The following is a 21,630-nucleotide window of genomic DNA, read 5'->3' as shown; positions in this document are numbered from 1 at the left end:
GCCCGTCCTCGTATGGTTTCCATTGTAACCGGGAGATGGGGAGGGAGGGAATGGGGAGGGAGGGAGGAGGGAGGTGTGGATGGAGGAGGGGGAGGGGGAGGGAGGAGGGGGGGAGCGAAGGGGGGAAGGGAGGGAGGGGGGAGGGAGGGAGAGGGGAGGGGGAGGGAGGGGGAGGGGAGGGGGAAGGGTGGAGGAGGGGGACCTCCCCTTTTCCCAGTACCCCTCTTTCCCCGTTAGGCCCGTTCTCGTAGGGTTTCCATTGTAACCAGGAGGAGGGGAGGGAGGGAAGGGGGAGGGAGGTAGGAAGGTGTGTGGAGGGAGGAGGGGAGGGGGAGGGAGTGGAAGGGGAGGAGAGGGAGGGAGGGGGGTAGGGGGGGTGGGGGAGGGAGTGGGGAGGGGGGAAGGGGGGAGGGGAGGGAGAGGGTAGGGGGGGAGGGAGAGGGAGGGAGGGGGGAGGGAGGGGACCTCCACTTTTCCCAGTACCCCTCTTTCCCGTTGGGCCCGTCCTCGTAGGGTTTCCATTGTAACCGGGAGGAGGGGAGGGAGGGAAGTGGGTGGAGGAGGAGGGAGGTGTGGAGGGAGGAGGGGAGGGGAGGGGTAGGGAGGGGGGAAGGGGGGAAGGGGGAGGGAGAGGGGTAGGGGGGAGGGATAGGGAGGGGGGAAGGGGTAGGGAGGGGGACCTCCCCTTTTCCAATACCCCTCTTTCCCCGTTGGGCCCGTCCTCGTAGGGCTTCCATTGTAACCGGGAGGGGAGTGGGGGGAAGGGGAGTGAGGGAGGAGGGAGGTGTGGAGGGAGGAGCGGAGGGGGAGGGAGGGAGGGGAGGGTGGAGGGGAGGGGGGGGAAGGGGTTGGAGGGGGGGAGGGAGAGGGGGGGCAGGGGGGAGGGAGGGGAAGGGCGGAGGGAGGGGACCTCCCCTTTTCCCAGTACCCCTCTTTCTCCGTTGGGCCCGTCCTCGTAGGGTTTACAATTGTAACCGGGAGGAGGGGAGGGAGGGAAGGGGGAGGGAGGGAGGAGGTAGGTGTGGAGGGAGGAGGGGAGGGGGGAGCGGAGGGGGGAAGGGGGGTGAGGGGAGAGGGGAGGGTGGGGGGGTAGGGGGGAGGGAGGGGAGGGGAGGGGAGGAAGGGGAGGGAGGAAGGGGAGGGAGGGAGGAGGGAGGTGTGGATGGAGGAGGGGAGAGAGGGGGGAGGGGAGGGGGGAAGGGAGGGGAGGGGGGAGGGAGGAGGGTAGGGGGGAGGGGAAGGAGGGAGGGGGACCTCCTCTTTTCCAGTACCCCTCTTTCCCCGTTGGGCCCGTCCTCGTAGGGTTTCCATTGTAACCGGGGAGGGGAGGGAGGGGAAGGGGAGGGAGGTAGGAGGGAGGTGTGGAGGGAGGAGGGGAGGGGTGGGGAAGGGAGGGAGAGGGGAGGGAGGGGTTAGGGGGGGAGGGGAGGGAGGGGGGAGGGGAGGGAGAGGGGGGAGGGGAAGGGAGAAGGGGGGAGGAGAGGGGTAGGGGAGGAGGGGGAGGGAGGGATGGGGGAAGGGGGGAGGGAGGGGACCTCCCCTTTTCCCAGTACCCCTCTTTCCCCCGTTGGGGCCCGTCCTCGTAGGGTTTCCATTGTAACCGGGGGGGAGGGAGGGGGAGGGATTGAGGAGGGAGGTGTGTAGGGAGGAAGGGAGGGGGAGGGAGGGGGAGGGAGGGAGGAGGGAGGTGTGGAGGGAGGAGGGGAGGGAGGTGGAGTGGGGGGGGGAAGGGGGGAGGGGATGGGGAAGTGGGGCCCATCCCCGTAGGGTTTCCATTGTAACTGGGAGGGGGGGAGGGAGGGTGGAAGGAGAGAAGGGGGAGGGAGGGGGGTGGGGAGGGGGGAAGGGGGGAGGGAGGGGGGACCTCCCCTTTTCCCAGTACCCCTCTTTCCCCGTTGGGCCCGTCTCATAGGGTTTCCATTGTAACCGGGAGGGGGGAGGGAGGGAGGAGGGAGGTGTGGAGGGAGGAGGGGAGGGAGGAGGGGAGGGGGAGGGAGGTGGAGTGGAGGGGGGAAGGGGGGAGGGGATGGGGAAGTGGGGAGGCGGTTGGGGGGGAGGGGAGGGGGGATGGAGGGGGACCTCCCCTTTTCCCAGTACCCCTCTTTCCCCGTTGGTCCCGTCCCCGTAGGGTTTCCATTGTAACCAGGTGGCGGGGGAGGGAGGGGGGAGGGAGGGAGGAGGGGAAGAGGATGGAGGGGGGGAGGGGAGGGGAAGGGGTGGGAGGGGAGGGGGGGAAGGGGGAGGAGGGGAAGGGGGTGAGTGGAGGGAGGGGGGAGGGAGAGGGGAAGGGGGGAGGGAGGGGGACCTCCCCTTTTCCCAGTACCCCTCTTTCCCCATTGGGCCCATCCCCGAGGGGTGAGGAGGTGGGGAGGGATGGGGAGGGAGTTGGGAAGGAGTGGGGAGGAAGGGGTTGAGGTAGGAAGGGGGACCTCCCCTTTCTTTTTTCGCAACACTTGCTCCGGTGGCCCACGAGCATAGGGGTCCCATGCAGATCTGTGTATGTTAAGTGACTTGCAATAAAAAACACAACTTTAAAAAACAATCAGTTGCTTATCGCAACAATGTAGCAACCATCTCACACAAGCATTGTGACGTCACAAGCTGAAGACCTTGGAAAAAAAAGGTTAAAAATAAAAAATGTAAATTTGTAAAGAGCAGACACCCAATAGCAGCTGCTTGTCCATTGTGACATCACACGCTGAATACCGCGGTGGAGCCGTTGGCGGCGAAAGACACTTACCGAGCGTGCAAGGAGGAGGAGGGAGCTCCGGACTACTCGAGTCAGGCAGCGGAGTTGGGACTACTTTCGGGTTGAGACCCTTCTTCAGACTCCTTTATATTTTATTATTAGATGTCGGTGACTAGTCTGTCTCCTGTGATGGAGATAGTGAGATCCAGAAATGGTAGGGAGATGTCGGAGATGGTCCAAGTATATTTAAGAGCAGGATAGAAATTACTGGTGAAATGTATGAGGTCAGTGAGTTCTGCATGGGTACAAGACTGGCCTCGACCCGAAACGTCACCCATTCCTTCTCTCCTGAGATGCTGCCTGACCCGCAGAGTTACTCCAGCATTTTGGGATACCTTCGATAACCTAGAGCTAGTGGAAAGGGGTGATGGATGGTCTGTATGGACTCGGTGGGCCAAAGGGCCTGTTTCCATGCTGTATATTTCAATAATTCAAGAACCTAGTTGGTGAAAACAATTCAGTGGAAGGAATCGGGCAAGAGTAACTCAGCACTCAGCACTCAGTAACTCAGCAGGTCAGCAGCAGTGCAGAACATGGGTCAGGGAGTCCTGACCTGAAAAATCACCTATCCATATTCTCCAGAAATGCTGCCTAATTCGCTGAGTCACTCCAGCACTTTGTGCCTTTAAGGAGCAATATTACTTGTCTCGGGGGGTCAAGGAAAGTGTGTTCATGTCGCGGCCCTGTTTCCACCAATTGTTCCACCACCGTGCACGAAGCACAAGAACCACAAGATGCAATTATATGCAGATGCCGAGAAGTGTGTTCAGCTCCGGCTAAACAATTTCTAATCTTGTGATTGGACTCAATGGGAAGACTTGTCTCTGGAGCATTTAAGAACCATTTATTCAGGCACAGCATGGAGGGATATAGACCATGTGCACGTTGATGGGATTAAGGTTGGTACCAAGCTCAGGCTTTGTGTTGCAAAAGGCCTGTGTTGTACTGTTGTACTGTTCCACATTCTATCTCCTTTGTGCTTGGAACCAGGATATTTTTCCAAGCATATAGAAAGAGATCTCAGTCTAAATACCATGAATTCTGGTATCAGGAACATTTTACCCATGGCATATTTCCTTTATTAAATTTCATCCAGGAAACTTAGAATGAAAAATGCTTGTCGGCTTTTGGTCAGCCAAAAATGTGAAGAGTGTGTAGGAAGGAACTGCAGATGCTGGTTTAAATCTAGGATACACACAAAATGCTGGGATAACTCAGAGGGACAGGCAGTATCTCTCGAGGGAAGGAATGGGTGGCGTTACCCATTCCTTCTCTCCAGACTTGCTGACTGAACCGCTGAGTTACTACAGCATTTTGTGTCTGTAAACGTGGAACAATGATTGGATTTCTCATATATAGTAATTCAATTTTGTGATCTGTATTCAGGTTGTGGTTATATTGTAATTTCTTTCTTTGGCTTTGAATGTTTGGACAGGACATGCATGTTCTTTCCAGTACAATGAACTTGTAGATCTATTTTCAACTTTTTTTGTTTCTGTAGGACATTTAAAAGAAATTACTGCAGCTGTAGAATTTTGCAATCAGGAAAGGTTACATATAGTTTTGAAAAATTTAACATTGGGGAACAAAATTTGGCAATCAAAAACCGAAGAAGATTGCAACATGAACAATATAAAAAACGGTAAGTAAATTATAGGTGCACTATACATAGCGTGTATTATCTTTGTATTGCAGGGTTTTGTATACTTTTCAAAAATGTCATGAATTTATATTGGATCATTTTTGGTCTCAAGATATTCTAAAGCACTTTTATAGACAAATAATTACCTCCAGTATAATCATTGGTCTACTCTGAGCTATAATGTAGGAATCAATCTGAACGCAGCAAGCTCCCAATAACAGCAATGAAATAATGATCAGATCATCTGTTTTTAGGTACTGTTGAATGGGGGATAAATATTGCCAAAGATACTTTCTTGTGGAAGAACAAATGGGCGTCACAGTGACACAACTGGTAGAACCACTGCCTCAAACCTTCTATTTTTCTTTGAGTGCTGTGTGGTCTGTGTGGAGTTGGCATGTTCCCTGTGACCGCATAGGTTTCCTCTGCATGCTCCGGTTTCTTTCCACATCCCAAAGACATATGGATTTGTGGGTTAATTGGCCTCTGTAAAACAAAGAGTGCTCCTAGTGTGTAAGGAGTGGATGAGAAAGTTGAATAACATAGAATGCTGGTCCACATGCACTCAGTGTACCAAAGGGCCTGTTCCATGCTATATCTCCAAACTCTGACTTAAACTAATCTGAGATACCAGATGTTGGCTTATTTTCTCTCCAAGGCCACATCCGTAAAAGTGCAAGATACACGATACTTTGCCTAGCCTTTCAATCTCATATCAGTGGAACAGAGAGCAGTGGCATTGTGGTGAGTGGAGAAGTGGATAAATAAACGGGCCTTTGGCGTTAGGGGACTGAAGGGATGGTAATTTAGTGATTGTGTGTTGAGTTTGCTCATTTTCACTATGATCACGTGGCTTTCCTCTTTCCTCTCGCATCCCAAAGGTGTGCATATTGGTTGCTTAAATGGCCACTCTAAATTGCCATTTAAGTGGGGTCGAATTTGTGCGAAGCAATGAGAATGTGGGGAAAATAAATATGATAAGGATGAGCGGGTGTTTAATGCTCAGTGTGAACTCAGTGAGCCATAGGGCCTGTTTCATGCTTGTGAATCCTCAGCCATCACCCGAACAACTTATTCAATCATTTATCTCCTTGTTGCTACCAGCATCTTTCTCTGTATACGTCAGTCTGAGTCATTATTAACTATACTTCATCATTCTTATTCTTTTAACCATTTGGAAAGTAAACTGCTGAATGAGAGCTTACTTCTACCATTGTAAAGGTATTGGTGTGCTTTCTTGGCCATTACTTCGATATGGGTAGTCTCAGACAAATTACTGGTGATATTTACTCAGAGGAACGTGAAGCTTTCAACCATCTCTACTTCAGTGCTGTCTATGTATACCACTTCACTTCCTGAAGTTTATTGCTCCATTGCAAATTCCCCTCAAAGTATGGATACTTTGAAGAGGTACTCCTCTCTCTAACAGTTCTTTGAGACCCACTCTAGCTGCTCCCCCTCTGTGATTCCTGCTGATATTCCATTTTCTGACCCAGACTTGCTACCACAGCCACTTTTGCTTCAATCTGAAGAAGGGTCCCGACCCAAAAAGTTGCCTGTCCAGCTTCTGCAACACCCTGTGCCTCTTGGTTCAGACTAGAGTTTTGCAGTTTGCATCAACTGCAGTTTCTTAAACATTGCAATAGTACCTGCCTCAACTACCTCCTCCAACAGCTCGTTCCATACACTCACCGCCCTTTGTGTGAAAAACATGCCCCTCAGGCTCCTATTAAATCTTTCCCTCCTCACTTTAAACCTATGTCCTCTGGTTCTTGATTCCCCTAATCTGGGCAGTAGACTCTGTGCATCTACCCAATCTATTCTTCTCATGATTTTGTATACCTCTACAATATCACATCACATCCTCCTGCATTCCAAGGCTGCAATGCTAGCCTGCTCAGACTCTCTCTATAGCTCAGGCCCTTGAGTCCTGGCAACAGCCTCATAAATCTTCTTTGCACTCTTTCCAATATTAGGGAATTTGATCCTTATGCTAGCCCTCTCTTTATGTGGCTAAATAGTGTAACATATCTGGTGCTATTAAACGTTGGATATATTTTTGTTTGCACCATTGGACAGAAGCTTAGCAAAATAAAGTATTATCACATCCATACCTGTATTTCCATATTTCACATGGCATAGATGGAGGCCATTCAGCCCTTCATTTCCATCTAATCGGTTCCATTCTTCCATGTATTTCCTTGTAAACCATTCTCCCGTGCATGCCTATCAGCTCTCCCTTGTTTCTCCGACCAACCGCTCAGGTGTATGGCAATTTACAATGGCCAATTAGTCCACTGACCTGCACAGCATTGGGGGAATGAAAGGAAACCAGAATACCCTGGGGAACTGTTCGTAGTTTCACCTGCACCATATTCATGGTTATTCCATTGCTTATGCCCTTAATGGATGACTCCTATTAAGAAAAAGAGTAAGGACACTAATTAAGAGGTTGATAGTTAGAACATTTATTTTTCTATATTAAGATTAAATATTTATTCCCCACCCATTTTTTTGGTACCATTTCAGCAGTTACAGGAAGGAGATGAGGAGGAATTTCTTTAGTCACAGGGTGGTGAATCTTTGGAATTCATTGCCACTGAAGTCTGTGGAAGTCAAGTCAACGGATATTTTTAAGGCAGAGATTAATAGATCTTGATTAGTACGGGTGTCCGGGGTTATGGGGAGAAGGCCAGAGAATGGGGCTAAGAGGGAAAGATAGATCACCCATGATTGAATGGTGGAGAAGACTTGATGGCCTAATTTTGCTCCTATCATCTATGAACTTATGAACATTTATAATCTTAATGTGACTGCATGTAGATTTGCAGCAGACTTGTGATCCATGATAATGATTTTGACAAAAGCAAAGGAGTATTTTCAAAGTTGCATTGTTCTTAGTGTAATGCCGATTTCTATACAGAAATGAATCGCCTGCAAAGAAAATTATCATTGCGCAACCTAATTCTCCTCTGAGCTACCCTACTCATGGAGTTGAAGTAAAACCACTCTACTCTATTCTCATCCCAGGTTTGTACATTGGTTTTGTTTCTCAATAAACAGATGAATTATTACAAGTTAATTTTTCCACTTGACATGAAAACTGAAATCTTTTACATTTTGAACACTTAGGCCTAGCCGTGCATGGTGTTGAGAGAAAAATATATAAAGTACGTATAACCTTAATGCATCCAATACTGGTACAAAGAAATCATTCATTTGTTTCTGGGAAATTGTCCAAAATACTTTGTATAATGGACCACATTTGAATTGTAATTAATTATTTGCTTTTTGTACCAAGGTCAAACTGACAGCGACTCAAGGAGTATTTAATACAATTGTTGAAACTTCTGATGGTGTCGTAAATGGATTAGGTGAAAACGAATTGACAATAACAAGTCCAAGTTTGGCAATCGTCAACAGTATCCTCAAACATGTAACTTATACAAGCAGAAAGTACCAAATTGACTCTACTGATTTAGGTAAGCACAGTACTTAACATTGACATTTCCATTGTCGGTCAGGGTTGAGGTAAGATGAAGCAGGATGCAAGACTCACTACAAACAAAATCAATTTGCTCACTTAAAAAGTAACCAATTTCATAAATGAATGAAGAAATCACAGCAACTTCTAATAAAACCTGGGTAATTTCCTCAGAAAAAATACAACGTGAAGAGAAACCTATACGTAAAAGGATTGATCGAGTGAAAACGAACACAATCAGCTCCATTCTTCCTGCCGAGGATGTCTGCAACACGTGTTTATTTAAAATGTTATATAATTATTGAAATTAAATATTGATATTTGACTCCTCACATGAGGTCACAATCCCCCATTTACAATGATAGCACCATTGATCAATTGATTTTGGAATACAGCATGGAAACAGGCCCTTCGGCCCATTGAATCCACATCAACCATCGATACCCGTTCATATTACATTTATGTAGTCCCACTTTCACATCCACTACGCACTAGGGGCAACTTGCAGCAGACAATCAAACTACAAATCCACACATCTTTGGGATATGGAAGGGAAACGGAGCACCTGGAGGAAATACAAGCAGTCACAAAGTGAAAGTGCAAACTCCACACGGACAGCATCCATACTCAAACCCGGGCTCTAGCTCTTCCAGCTACACTGTGCTTTCTATAGCAAAAGACTACTGAAAACATAATGGAGGATTAATTTAGGTTCACTATACGATTCTAAGATGTTTGTACCGAGTTTATTGAATCATCTCTTAACGACATATTTTACTATATTTTTCTCCTATTGCAAAGACAAACGGTGAGGTAAACATACAGCAAAACACAAAGTGCTGGAGGAACTCAGCGGGGAATGGAGTGTCTGGAAAGGGAATGGACAGGAGATGCTTCGAGTCTGGACTCTTCCTCAGACAGAAGAAGTGACCCAAGCCTAAAGGTTGCTTGTCATCAGTCTGAAGAAAGGCCCCAACCTGAAACGTTGTCTGTTCATTCCCGCCACAGATGCTGCCTGATCTGCTGAGTTGCTCCAACGCACTTTGTGATTTGCTAGAGATTGCACCATCTGCATCTCTAACATGAATGCAGAACGTATGTATCAGGTCTCCTGTTTTATTTCTAAATCTTATCCTTCCTTCCTTATATTTTCCTTTCTGTACCTGATTTTGTGGTAAATTGGATAAACACACGTTGTTCTCCAATCACTAAGATTAAAGAATGGGCATTGAGATGCACAATGTCTCCTGTTTAGAATGTGTGCATCTCTGTGGCTATTCTTTCATCTTAGTGATTGGGGAACAGAATGTAATCTTCTGGTTCACAACTGTCACAAGTTTCTTGTAGTGGGCACAGGGCTGTTTCAATGTTGGGATAGCGATTCACTGCGCAAATGCCCTCAGAAGGTAAATGACTACTAAAAAAAATTGTCCTTCAATGATCAGATTGGGAGATGGGAGAGGGGAGGGGCGGGGAGGGGAATAGAGGAGGGGCGGGGAGGGGCGGGGAGGGGGGAGGGTGCTGCACCAATGCAGGAGAGGTTTGGACCTCTTGGTCTAGTTTTTCAATAAATTTACTCTGATTCATTAAGGTTTAGTTAACATAAATATTTTCATGACTGTCATCATACCATTAAATGAATGCTCTTTGCTTTGGTTTTTTCAGCAATCAACAGTTTTTATCTTTAGTAAATTTGTTGTGCAAGTATGTTTAACCCACTGCCTATAATTATTAAACATTATCGTTTTTGTAAAAGTGTCGTTTCAGTTTGAAGAGTATATTGCTGATTTTGCAATCCTCATCAGAGTGCCCCCAATGACTAGGCTATTTGACCCTGGACCAGGTAACATTTTATGAAGATTTTTTTAATGAAGAATTTAGATTACATAAATCAGTAGAGATTAACTTATTGTTAAGGCAAGACTTAATTTGTGTTAACATTAGATAAAACAGACTTGCAATAAATTTGAAGGCAGAAATTAATAAATTTATAGAATGGAATTTATTGCTGCAATTAATTTCATTTTTTTAAATCCTTATTCCAGATAATAGCATCAACTCCTTGGTGACAATAGTGACGAAGACATTCTTGAGATATCATAAGCTTCGGAAGTTAATAAGTAGTATTCGAACATTTTACCCAAACATTACGATAATCATTGCAGATGATAGTGAAACTCCTGAAAAAATTGAAGGACCACACATCCAGCAATACATAATGCCATTTGCAAAAGTATAGTAATACCTTTTTCTTTTCTATTTAAAATACTGAAAAGTTAACTCAAAGTTATTTTCATATAAAAGTGAAGACAAATGTATTTATTCACAAAATGCTGGAGTAACTCAGCAGTAACAAATGTAGGTCCCTTACAATCAGAGACAGGTGAATTTATAAAGGGAAACAAGGAAATGGCAGAACAGTTAAATGGGCACTTTGGTTTTGTCTTCACTAAGGAAGACATGACCAAACACCCAGAAATACTCGGGGACCAAAGATCGAGTGGGAGGGAGGAACTGAAGGGAATCCACATGAGTCAGGAAATGCTGTTAGGTAAACTGTTGGGACTGAAGGCAGATAAATCCCCAGGGCCTGATGGTTTGCATCCCAGAGTACTCAAGGAGGTGGCCCTAGATATTGTGGATGCATTGGTGATCATTTTCCAATGTTCTATGGACTGGATCAGTTCCTGTAGATTGGACGGTAGCTAATGTAACCCCACTTTTTAAGAAAGGAGGGAGAGAGAAAACAGGGGATGATAGGCCAGTTGGCCTTCCATCGGTAGTGGGGAAGATGCTTGAGTCGATTGTTAAAGATGCTCTAGCAGAGCATTTGGAAAGCAGTGACAGGATCCTTCAAAGGTATCACAAAATGCTGGAGTAACTCAGCAGGTCAAGCAGCATCAAGGAGAGAGGGAATGGGTGACGTTTCCGGTCGAGATCCTTCTTCAGACTGATTTTTCCGACAGGATCTGTCAAAGTCAGCATGGATTTATGAAAGGGAAATCAAGCTTGACTAATCTTCTGGAATTTTTTGAGGATGCAACAAGAAAAATGGATAAAGGAGAGCCAGTGGATGTTGTGTATCTGGACTTTCAAAAAGCCTTTGACAAGGTCCCACACAAGTTAGAGTGCAAATTTAGAGCACATGGTATTGGGGTAGGGTATTGACATGGCTAGAGAACTGGTTGGCAGAAAGGAAGCAGAGAAGGAACTAACAGGTCCTTTTCAGAATGACAGGCAGTGACTAGTGGGGTGCCGCTAGGCTCTGTGCTGGGACCCGGGTTATTTACAATATATATGAACGATCTGGGCAGTGGGCAGGTTTCATAGACCTGCACGGGAAGGTAGACACTCCCGCCCCCACGAGTCTCGGGCAGACGAGGCTCGTCAGCCTGGGAAGGCAGTCCATCTAGGAGAGGGAAAACTTTGATCTAAAACCTCCACTGCCTTGTGGCCATATCGAGTCATGGAAAAGGCTCCAGGAGCAAACCTCAAGAAAATCCGGAGTCGGAGTCCCTAAGGCAGTTTGTCGTTGTCTACAACCTGGTTCTGGCAACTCCTGCGACGGCGCTGGTGCTAAACTGTAACGGCTCTGCTGTTCCTTTCGATCAATCAGTGACGTGGAGAGGGGGGTCGTGCTGCATGGGCAACAGCCTGTCCTTCAAATGACATCGCCCAGTCGTGCATCCGACCCACACATCACTGCCAACCTACACCTTCAACCTGGAGAGGACACTACAGCTTCGCCTGTGGCGTCGACACAACATGGGGAGCAACAGTTACCGGTTATAAGTCATCGCTAGATTGGCGTAACGCGAGGCGCCAGGGGTTGCTCCCGACGGTGGGAGCGGTTTTCGGATCTCACTGGACAGCTGCCGCCCGCCTGAAGCTGGGCAGCCCCCAGCCAATAAGGTGCTGTCCTGCCATGGTCTGCTATCCTCACTGGGTGCACGGGGATTAGGGACCTTCCAAACAGCAGATCGCAACCATCGCACCTGCAAACAAAACAACACATCAAAAGAGACCAGCTCTTAAACTGGGAACCAGGAATGTCCGGCCTCTGGAAACCCAAAGGACATCAGCGATTCCAGGAAAACAGCTGTCATAAACAATGAGCTCAAGAGACTCAACGTAGACATAGCCACCCTTCAGGAAACAAGGCTGGCAGACTCTGGCACATTGAAGGAGAAGGACTACACGTTCTACTGGCAGGGGAAGGACTCTGACGAGCCCAGAGAGCACAGAGTAGGCATCGCAGTAAGGAACAACCTGCTGAACACGGTGGAACCAGGCAGAAATGGCTCAGAGCAACTCCTGACTCTCCGTCTCAACACCACCGCAGGCCCGGTCACCCTTGTCAGCGTGTATGCCCCGACACTGTCCTCCACATCAGACACAAAGGACGAGTTCTACGAGAACCTCGCATCCATCATCAGCAGCATCCCCAGCAAGGAAGGACTTGTTCCCTTGGGCGACTTCAACGCCAGAGTGGGCGCAGACCACGAATCGTGGTCTTCCTGCCTTGTGCAGTTTGGTGTGGGCAAAATGAATGAGAACGGTCAGCGACTGCTTGAGCTGTGCACTTACCATGACCTGTGCATTGCCAACTCGTACCTCCAGACAAAGCCCCAGCACAAGGTATCCTGGAGGCATCCACGCTCAAAGCATTGGCATCAACTGGATCTGATCCTAGTCAGACGTGCCGCCCTCCAGAACATTCTCCACACACGCTCCTATCACAGTGCGGACTGCCACACAGACCACTCCTTGGTGTGTTGCAAGATCAGGCTGCAACCAAAGAGGTTCTACCATACCAAGAAGCAGGGGAAACCCCGCATCGATGCTAGCAAGATGCCCCATCCAGACCTTGTGCAACAGTTTGCAGAGGCTTTTGAGAGAGAACCTGGCACCTCGTGTCCTGGAGACTCTGCAACAGAGAAGTGGGAAACTCTGCGGGACTCCATGCACCACACAGCCTTGGCTGGCTTTGGGAAGAAGATCTCAAAGACACACGACTGGTTTGAGGCCAAGTCGACCGAGATGACTCCCATCATCGAAGCCAAGCGCGCCACCCTAGCCGAGTACAAGCGGTCAGCCAACGAGAAGAACCGCAGATCCTTAGGGCTGCCAGGAACAGGGCTCAGCAGACTGCCAGGTGTTGTGCCAATGAATACTGGACAAAGGTTAGTGAGGACATCCAGATGGCCGCCATAACGGGGAACATCAGGGAAATGTACGATGGCATTAAGAAGGCACTAGGACCAGTCCAGAGCAAGACAGCCCCCCTCAAATCCTCCACTGGGGAAGTAATCACAGACAAATGCCAACAGATGGAGAGATGGGTGGAACACTACTCTGACCTCTACTGTGTCCCCCTCAGCCCTTAACGCCATCGAGTGCCTGCCGACCATGGATGAGTTAGATGGAAAGTTGACGGTAGAATAGCTCAGCAAGGCCATTGACAGCCTGGCCTCAGGCAAGGCCCCAGGCAGCGACGGGATTCCCCCTGACCTGATCAAGCACTGCAACACGACCTTACTGCTTCCTCTGCATGGTCCTCTGCCAGTGCTGGCAAGAAGGAGCTGTACCTCAGGACATGAGGGATGCCACGATCATTACCCTCTACAAGTACAAGGGCGAGAGAAGTGACTGCAACAACTACAGAGGCATCTCCCTCCTCAACATCGTCGGCAAGGTCTTTGCTCGGGTCATCTTTATCCGCCTGCAGAAGCTGGCAGAACGTGTCTACCCAGAGTCACAGTGCGGTTTCCAAGCTGGAAGGCCAACAGTAGACATGGTCTTCTCCCTTCGCCAGCTCCAAGAGAAGTGCAGAGAACAGCGGATGCCCCTGTATATTGCTTTCATTGACCTCACCAAGGCGTTTGACTTTGTCAGCAGAGATGGCCTATTCAAGGCTCTCCCAAAGATCGACTGCCCACCAAAACTGCAGAGCATGATAGAATCCTTCCACATCAACACGAAGGGGACAGTGCAGTTTAATGGCAGTTTCTCGGAGCCCTTCGACATCTGCAGTGGCGTCAAACAATGCTGCGTCCTCACTCGCACTCTTTGGGATTTTCTTCGCTCTGCTCCTGAAACATGCCTTCGGCACCGCAACAGAGGGGATCAACCTGCGTACTAGATCAGATGGCAGGCTCTTCAACCTCACCCGCCTCACAGCCAAGACAAAAGTACGTGAAGCTCTCATCAGAGACGTGTTGTTCGTCAATGACACAGCAGCTGTGTCCCACACCCAGCAGGAACTACAGTCACTGATGGACCGCTTCAATCGGGCTTGCAAGGACTTTGGGCTGACCATCAGCCTGAAGTAGACGAATGTCCTGGGACAGGATACAGAGGCACCGCCTGTCATCACCATCGACGACTACGAACTCGATGCCGTCCATCAGTTCACGTACCTCGGCTCCACCATCACTGACAACCTCTCCTTGGACACAGAGATTGAACAGAGGATCGGGAAGGCAGCTACAACTCTCGCTCGCCTCACAACTCGAGTGTGGACCAATCCAAAGCTGACAGTGAAGACAAAGGCAGTGAGACATGGACTACATATGAAAGACTGAAGAGAAGACTCAACACCTTCCACCTTAGAAGCATCCACCATATCCTGGGTATATCCTGGCAAGACAGAGTGTCCAACGCCGAGATTCTGTCTGGCGCTGGCCTTCCCAGTATGTACACTCTACTCAGGCAGCACAGGCTGCGTTGGCTGGGCCATGTCCACCGCATGGAGGATGGCCATATTCCAAATGACATCCTCTATGGAGAGCTGACATCTGGGAGGAGAACCATCGGCCGCCCCCAGCTACGTTACAAGGATGTCTGCAAGAGAGATTTGAAGGTGCTCGACATCGATGTGGAGTCCTGGGAGAGCCTTGCAGCTGACCATACGAGGTGGATAGGTACCCTGAACCAACATCTCAAAACGGGGGAAGAGAAACTGATGAACGCAGTGGCAGAAAAGCGGGCACGCAGAAAGGAGCGCAGCAACGTCAACAGACCAGAGACCACACACAAATGTGACCTTTGCGACAGAGACTGTCATTGCTGCATTGGTCTCTTCAGCCACAAGCGACGCTGCTCTAGCCGAGGTGTGGAGCAAGCAGCCAACTAGGATGCATCACCAATGGTCAGCTATGACCGAGGGGGCCTAAGAAGAAATATGAATGATTTAGATGAGGAAATTAAATGTGACGTCTCCAAGTTTGCGGATGACACAAAGCTGGGTGGCAGTGTGAGCTGCGAGGAGGATGCTATGAAGCTGCAGGGTGACTTGAATAGGCTGGGTGAGTGGCCAGATGCATGGCAGTTGCAGTATAATGTGGATAAATGTGGGGTTATCCACTTTAATGACAAGAACAGGCAGATTATTATCTGAATGATGTCAGATTAGGAAAAGGGTGGTTGTTGGCTCTGAGGGCCGAATGGCCTACTTCTGCACCTATTTTTCTATGTTTCTATATATTTTGGCCCATATAATTATTTCTAGTTTACTTTGGCCAACAATAATACTTACATTTTATCAAGGGGTTCTTTTGTACAATATTCTTGATATTAATATGAATTTTGATAATAAAATTACTTCCCTTCCCAATCACAGTTTAAATAGTCCTTTTCAGCTTAGTTTTTGTTACATTTTTGTTACATATAAGAACAATTGGGGGATAAGTCTTTCAGAAATGTCAAAATATACTTTGATAATTTTAACAAAAACAAAGGATAAATACATAAGCAGAAAACACTCAAAGATAATAAAAAAAGAATTTAACACTATAATTACTGATCAACAAAATCATTAATATGATTTCAAGTAGAATGCTCCTATTTGCTTAATAATAAAATTAGTCAGAGAAATATAATTATGAACATTTAGTTATCTATTTTTTCCTCCATTCTGATGCACAGGGATGGTTTGCTGGCAGAAATTTAGCAGTATCCCAGGTTACAACTAAGTACCTTCTTTGGGTGGATGATGATTTTGAATTTACAAAAGAAACAAAACTGGAAAAACTGGTGGAAGTATTGGAAAAGACAAACTTGGATCTGGTAAGGGGCCACTTTTTCCAACAGTGTGGGAAAGGGGAAGAAGTGAGAAACTATGTTTGTTACAATGTTCTCCAAACTACTTTAGGGCAGCATGGTGGCACAGCGGTAGTGTGGCTGCCTTAAAGTGCCAGAGACCCGTGTTCCATCCTGACTACGGAGTTTGTACGTTCCCCATGTGACTGCATGGGTTTCCTCCCACACTCCAAAGATGTACCGGTTTGGAGATTAAATTACTTCGGAAATATTTGTAAATTATCCCCAGCGTGTGTAGGATAGTTCAAGTGTGCGGGGATCACTGGTCAAGTGGGCTAAAGGGCCTGTTTTCGTGCTGTGCACTAAACTTTCTAGTTTAGGACCAATTGCAGCATTATCAGATGCCCACTCCATCTGTACCAGAAACCACTTAGATCACAGGGCGTTGCCGCCGTGAAGACCAAATAAAATTTAACAGCGAGTGTGTACAGCATACCTTAAGTTGTGACATTGTCACCACTAATACATGGAGAGAACTCTATAATGTTTGCCAAAATCTGCTATTGCCTTATCACAAAACACACATAAAAAAATCATACAAGATGAGGAGGATGGTTTGGTCTTTGCACAGAGGGACAAATAAGAAGACTTTAGGCAATATTGTCCATACTTGACATTATGACATTGTGACATTATAAATTATGACATTGTTATAAGGAATTCCTAATAATAAATTATTATCTTGTAATACACTAGCAATAATTGATGGATTGATTAATTGCTGACTTTTCAAAATGAACAAAATAAATCAATTGTATCACAAATAGGGGGAGTACCTCAGCGGGTTAGGCAGCATCTCTGGAGAGAAGGAATGGGAGACGTTTCGCGTCAAGACCCTTCTTCAGACTGATGTCAGGGGAGGAGGCGGGTCAAAGGAAGGATGTATTGGGAGTAGGGGATAGACTTTCTACAGGAGACAGGGTGGGAAGAAGTGTAGTCAAGATAGCTGTGGGAGTCAGTAGGTTTGTAGTGGATGTCGGTCACTAGTCTGTCTCCTGTGATGGAGATGGTCAGATCCAGAAATGATAGGGAGATGTCGGAGATGGTCCAAGTATATTTAAGAGCAGAATGGAAATTAGTGGTGAAATGTATGAAGTCAGTGAGTTCTGCATGGGTACAAGAGGTAGCACCAATGCAGATGTCAATGTAGTGGTATATCCCACAGCTCCGCTCTTGCTCCCCCTCTCCCCATTTGTAACAAGGATAGAGTCCCCCTTGTCCTCACCTTCCACCCCATCAGCCAGCGTATACAACAAATTATACTCCAACATTTCCATCACCTCCAACGGGATCCCACATCTTCCCATCTCCTCCCCTTTCTGCTTTCCGCAGAAATCCTTCCCTCCATAACTCCCTGGTCCACTCATCCCTTCCCACCCAAACCACCCCCTCCCTAGGTACTTTCCCCTGCAACAACCACAGGAGAGGCAACACCTGTCCCTTTACCTCCCCCCTCAACTCCATCCAAGTACCCAAACAGTCTTTCCAGGTTCACCTGCACCGCCACCAACCTCATCTATTGTATCCGCTGTTCCAGATGTCAACTTCTCTACATTGGCGAGACTAAACGCAGGCTCGGCGATCGTTTCGTTCAACACCTTCGCTCAGTCCGCCTTAACCAACCTGATCTCCCGGTGGCTCAGCACTTCAACTCCCCCTCCCACTCCCACTCCCAGTCTGACCATTTCGGCATGGGCCTCCTTCATTGTCATAGTGAGGCCCACCACAAATTGGAGGAACAGTATCTTATATTTCGCTTGGGCAGTTTACACCCCAGCTGTATGAACATTGATTTCTCTAACTTTAGATAGCTCCTCTGTCCCTCTCTGTCCCCTCCCCCTTCCCAGTTCTCCCACTGTCTTCCTGTCACCTACTACTCCTTTCTTTGTCCCGCCAACTCCCCTGACATCAGTCTGAAGAAAGGTCTCGACCCGAAACGTCACCCATTACTTCTCTCCAGAGATGCTGCCTGACCCGTTGAGCTACTCCAGCATCTTGTGATACATTCGATTTGTACCAGCATCTGCAGTTATTTTCCTACACAACCTCCCATATAAAAGAAATCAATTATTTAGTTGATTTATTTCTAATTTATGACCATTATTATTGCTGATCTCTGGCAAGACTGTCCATCACTCATTCGATGGTAATCTCTGCTCCGACTCAGTATATCATAGGTTCAAATATTTCTAGTCTCAGCTTCAGTGCAACAGTGATTGTGTACCACCAGTTATTTAGTTAGTTTAGTCTATTGTCACATGTACCGAGACACAGTGAAAATCTTTTATGTTGCATGCTGTCCAGTCAATGGAAAGACTATACGTGATTACAATCAAGCCATCCACAGTGTACAGGATAAAGGGATCACATTTAGTGCATGATACAATTTAGTGATTAAAGATTGTCTGAGCATCTCCAATGGGATAGTCAGTCAGGACTGCTGTTGTTTACAGATATTTACTGGGAATTGCCATATTCTTAGGTATAAAAAATAAAGTGGCTGAGCTTGAGGCTCAGTTAGCTATTGGCAAGTATGATGTTGTGGGAATTACAGAGACATGGCTGCAAGAGGACCAGGGCTGGGAGCTGAATATTCAGGGGTATACGACCTATCGAAAAGACAGACAGGTGGGCAGAGGCTGTGGGGTCACTCTGTTGGTAAGGAATGATATTCAATCCCTTGCAAGGGGTGACATAGAATCAGGAGATGTAGAATCAGTATGGACAGAACTGAGGAATTGTAAGGGTAATAAGACCCTAATGGGAGTTGTCTACAGGCCCTCCAGTAGCCTGGATATATGGTGCAAGTTGAATCAAGAGTTAAAATTGGCATGTCGCAAAGGTAATGCTACAGTAGTTATGGGAGAATTCAACATGCAGGTAGACTGGGAAGATCAGCTTGGTAATGGACCCCAAGAAAGGGAGTTTATGGAGTGCCTCCAAGATGGATTCTTAGAGCAGCTTGTACTGGAGCCTACCAGGGAGAAGGTAATTCTGGATTTAGTGTTGTGTAATGAACTGGATTTGATAAGGGAACTCAAGGTAAAAGAGCCATTAGAAGGTAGTGATCATAATATGATGTTTTAATCTACAATGTGAGAGGGAGAAGGGAAAATCGGAAGTGTCAGTATTGCAGTTGAGCAAGGGGGACCAGGGAGGCATGAGAGAGGAACTGGCCAGAGTTGACTGGAAAGATACCCTAGCAGGGAAGACGGTGGAACAACAATGCCAGGTATTTCTGGGATTACTACAGAAGGTGCAGGATCAGTTCATTCCAAAGAGGAAGAAAGATTCTAAGGGGAGTAAGAGGCAACCGTGGCTGACAAGGGAAATCAAGGACAGTATAAAATAAAGGAGAAAAGAAGTATAACATAGCAAAGATGAACGGGAAGCCAGAGGATTGGGACTCTTTTAAAGAGCAACATAAAATAACAAAAGGCAATACGGGGAGAAAAGATGAGGTACGAAGATAAGCTAGCCAAGAATATAAAGGAGGATAGTAAAAGCCTCTTTAAGACAAATGTGGGTCCCTTGAAGACAGTGTTGTGATATTGCCTGGGACTACTTTGTGTATCCCAAGGACTACTTTGTTTGCATGTGCAGGAATGCTTATATAAGAGGTTGGTGTGATTGGGTGGTCACTCTGGATCCAGATGACCACGGAATAAACAGCCTGGAGTTGAGCTCCAGCATTGTAACCTTTTATACACGTGTACTTGTGGTCCGTCCAGAGTCACTAATGGTACAACAGGTACCGGACCACGAAGTACAACATGGTGGCAGCGGTTTGGTGATTTGCCTAGAAAGGTAAAGAGAAACCCAAGCGGAAAAGGTTCACAAGTCATTAAAAAAATTAATTAAAATTTTTTTTTTTTTAAGTTTTTGGTGAAAATTATACTACGAAAATAATTAAACTAGTGCCATAGGGGAAAGAAACAGAAATAAAGAGTAGTTTCCAGCTCGTACGGGACGCTGGATTGCCTCTCGACAGGGCCTACCGTGTATGTGCACTTACCTGATCTGTAGTCAGCGAGCGCTGAGCTGCCGACGGGACGTTGCAAGCTGCTGAGGGAGGTGTGTGAAGGCCCACACCGACGACGACACCGTCACCGACAGGGACCGGTGAGACCCGACATCGCGGGGGAGTGCAGAGTCCGGTGAGACCTGGCATCGCGGGGGAGTGCAGAGACCGGTGAGACCCGACATCGCGGGGGAGTTCGGCGACCGGAGGGACCGACACCCACGGAGGCGCGACGACCGGTAAGGTCGAGGCACTGCATCTTTCCCCAGGCGCGGCGACCGGTGAGTCGGGAAGGCCCTGGGCCCGAGGCAGCGGCAGCACGCGTCGACTGAGCAGCAGCGGCCGGGAGCACCTGTGGGCGGGGCCAATGCGCACCGCAGCCGAGGCCCGATCGCACGGCGGTTACAGCAGCTGGGAGCTGCATCGTTGCGAGCCCATCGTTGCGGGCCCATCGTTGCGAGCCCATCGTTGCGGGCCCATCGTTGCGAGGCAGATCATCGCAGTGGAGCAGCGACCTTCACCCATCTAGAGCCTACGCTACGCTGATCTACACGGCCAGTCTGCCTCTTGAAGGGAAGATTTGGACATTGCTTTGTGTGCTTATCTGTGTGTAATACTGCAAGATTACTGTTTGCATTTAATACTATGGTATATGTATGTTTATTTCTGTGAATGCATATAGTGCTATAGATTTGCTGATAGCAATGGTTGGGGTCCTGTGATATGGTTGTTTTTGGTTTTGTTTATAATTGTTCAAGTTACCGTGTTTCCGCCATATAGTGCAAATAATATGTCTCGGTTACCTGAAATGAACTGGCAAGTGCTGGACATCCCCACTGAGTTCTCCCTGTTCAAGGAAAAGTTGCAACTGTGCCTGGAAGACTTAGAAGTTGCATCGGAATCTAAGCAGGCCACGAAGATAAAAATCGCTTTGGGAGTGGAAGGACTTCGTCGTTTGAATGCGTCAGGTCTGAGTGTGGAGGATCGGAGCAAACCGGAGTGCATATGGGCATTTTTTGAGGACCAGCTGAGGACGAAGGTAAATTTCAGGGTCCACAGGTTGGAGTTGATGCGGTATCGCCAGAAGCCAGGGGAGTTGCTTGCTCAGTTTGTGACCCGGTGTCGCGAAAAAAGTCTCCAGTGTGACTTCACTGAGCAGGAGCTCACTGACAGAGTCATGGAGTTGGTAATCACGTCCACGCCCCATGAAGGTCTACAGCGAGAGCTTATACAGAAGCCTAAAGGTCACACCATTGCAGAGGTGCTTACGTTAGGCAGGCAGTATGAGGCCATTGCAGCGGGCAGACAGTGCATTGCAAATTTAGAGCCCGGGTCTAGCCATATTGATGCTGTCAAGACACGAGGGTCGACGAAACAGAAGTCGCAGGATGAGAGACAAAACCCTTGTGGCTACTGTGATTTGTTTCATAAGCCCAGGCAATGCCCGGCGTATCGCGACACATGCAAGAAGTGTGGCAAGAAAGGGCATTGGGCAAAATGCTGTAGGAATAAAGTGGATCCTGTGCGCCCATCTAAATGGTCCAGGGGCAAATACAAGCGAGTTGACGAGGTGCAGCAGCAGTCCCATGACGGTGATGCATCGTGCTGTGACAGTCAAGAGGAAGGATCGGATA

At 47.7% G+C, this 21,630-nt stretch overlaps 1 protein-coding gene across 1 annotated transcript in view; it reads left to right on the top strand.

Moving 5' to 3' along the window:
* Positions 1 to 21,630, top strand: part of LOC144607563 (beta-1,4 N-acetylgalactosaminyltransferase 2-like) — a 77,196-nt gene that overhangs the window by 42,402 nt on the left and 13,164 nt on the right. Inside the window, exons 3-9 of the mRNA XM_078424458.1 lie at positions 4,251 to 4,391; positions 7,315 to 7,421; positions 7,524 to 7,561; positions 7,693 to 7,873; positions 9,632 to 9,718; positions 9,921 to 10,108; positions 15,802 to 15,942. Of these exons, the coding sequence (XP_078280584.1) occupies positions 4,251 to 4,391; positions 7,315 to 7,421; positions 7,524 to 7,561; positions 7,693 to 7,873; positions 9,632 to 9,718; positions 9,921 to 10,108; positions 15,802 to 15,942 (883 nt within the window). The remainder of the gene's footprint in view (positions 1 to 4,250; positions 4,392 to 7,314; positions 7,422 to 7,523; positions 7,562 to 7,692; positions 7,874 to 9,631; positions 9,719 to 9,920; positions 10,109 to 15,801; positions 15,943 to 21,630) is intronic.

Source organism: Rhinoraja longicauda, chromosome 29 (assembly GCF_053455715.1).
Source record: "Rhinoraja longicauda isolate Sanriku21f chromosome 29, sRhiLon1.1, whole genome shotgun sequence".
Taxonomy (NCBI): domain Eukaryota; kingdom Metazoa; phylum Chordata; class Chondrichthyes; order Rajiformes; family Arhynchobatidae; genus Rhinoraja; species Rhinoraja longicauda.
Note: the sequence above shows the minus strand (reverse complement) of the source record. Positions and strands in the feature narration are given on the sequence as shown.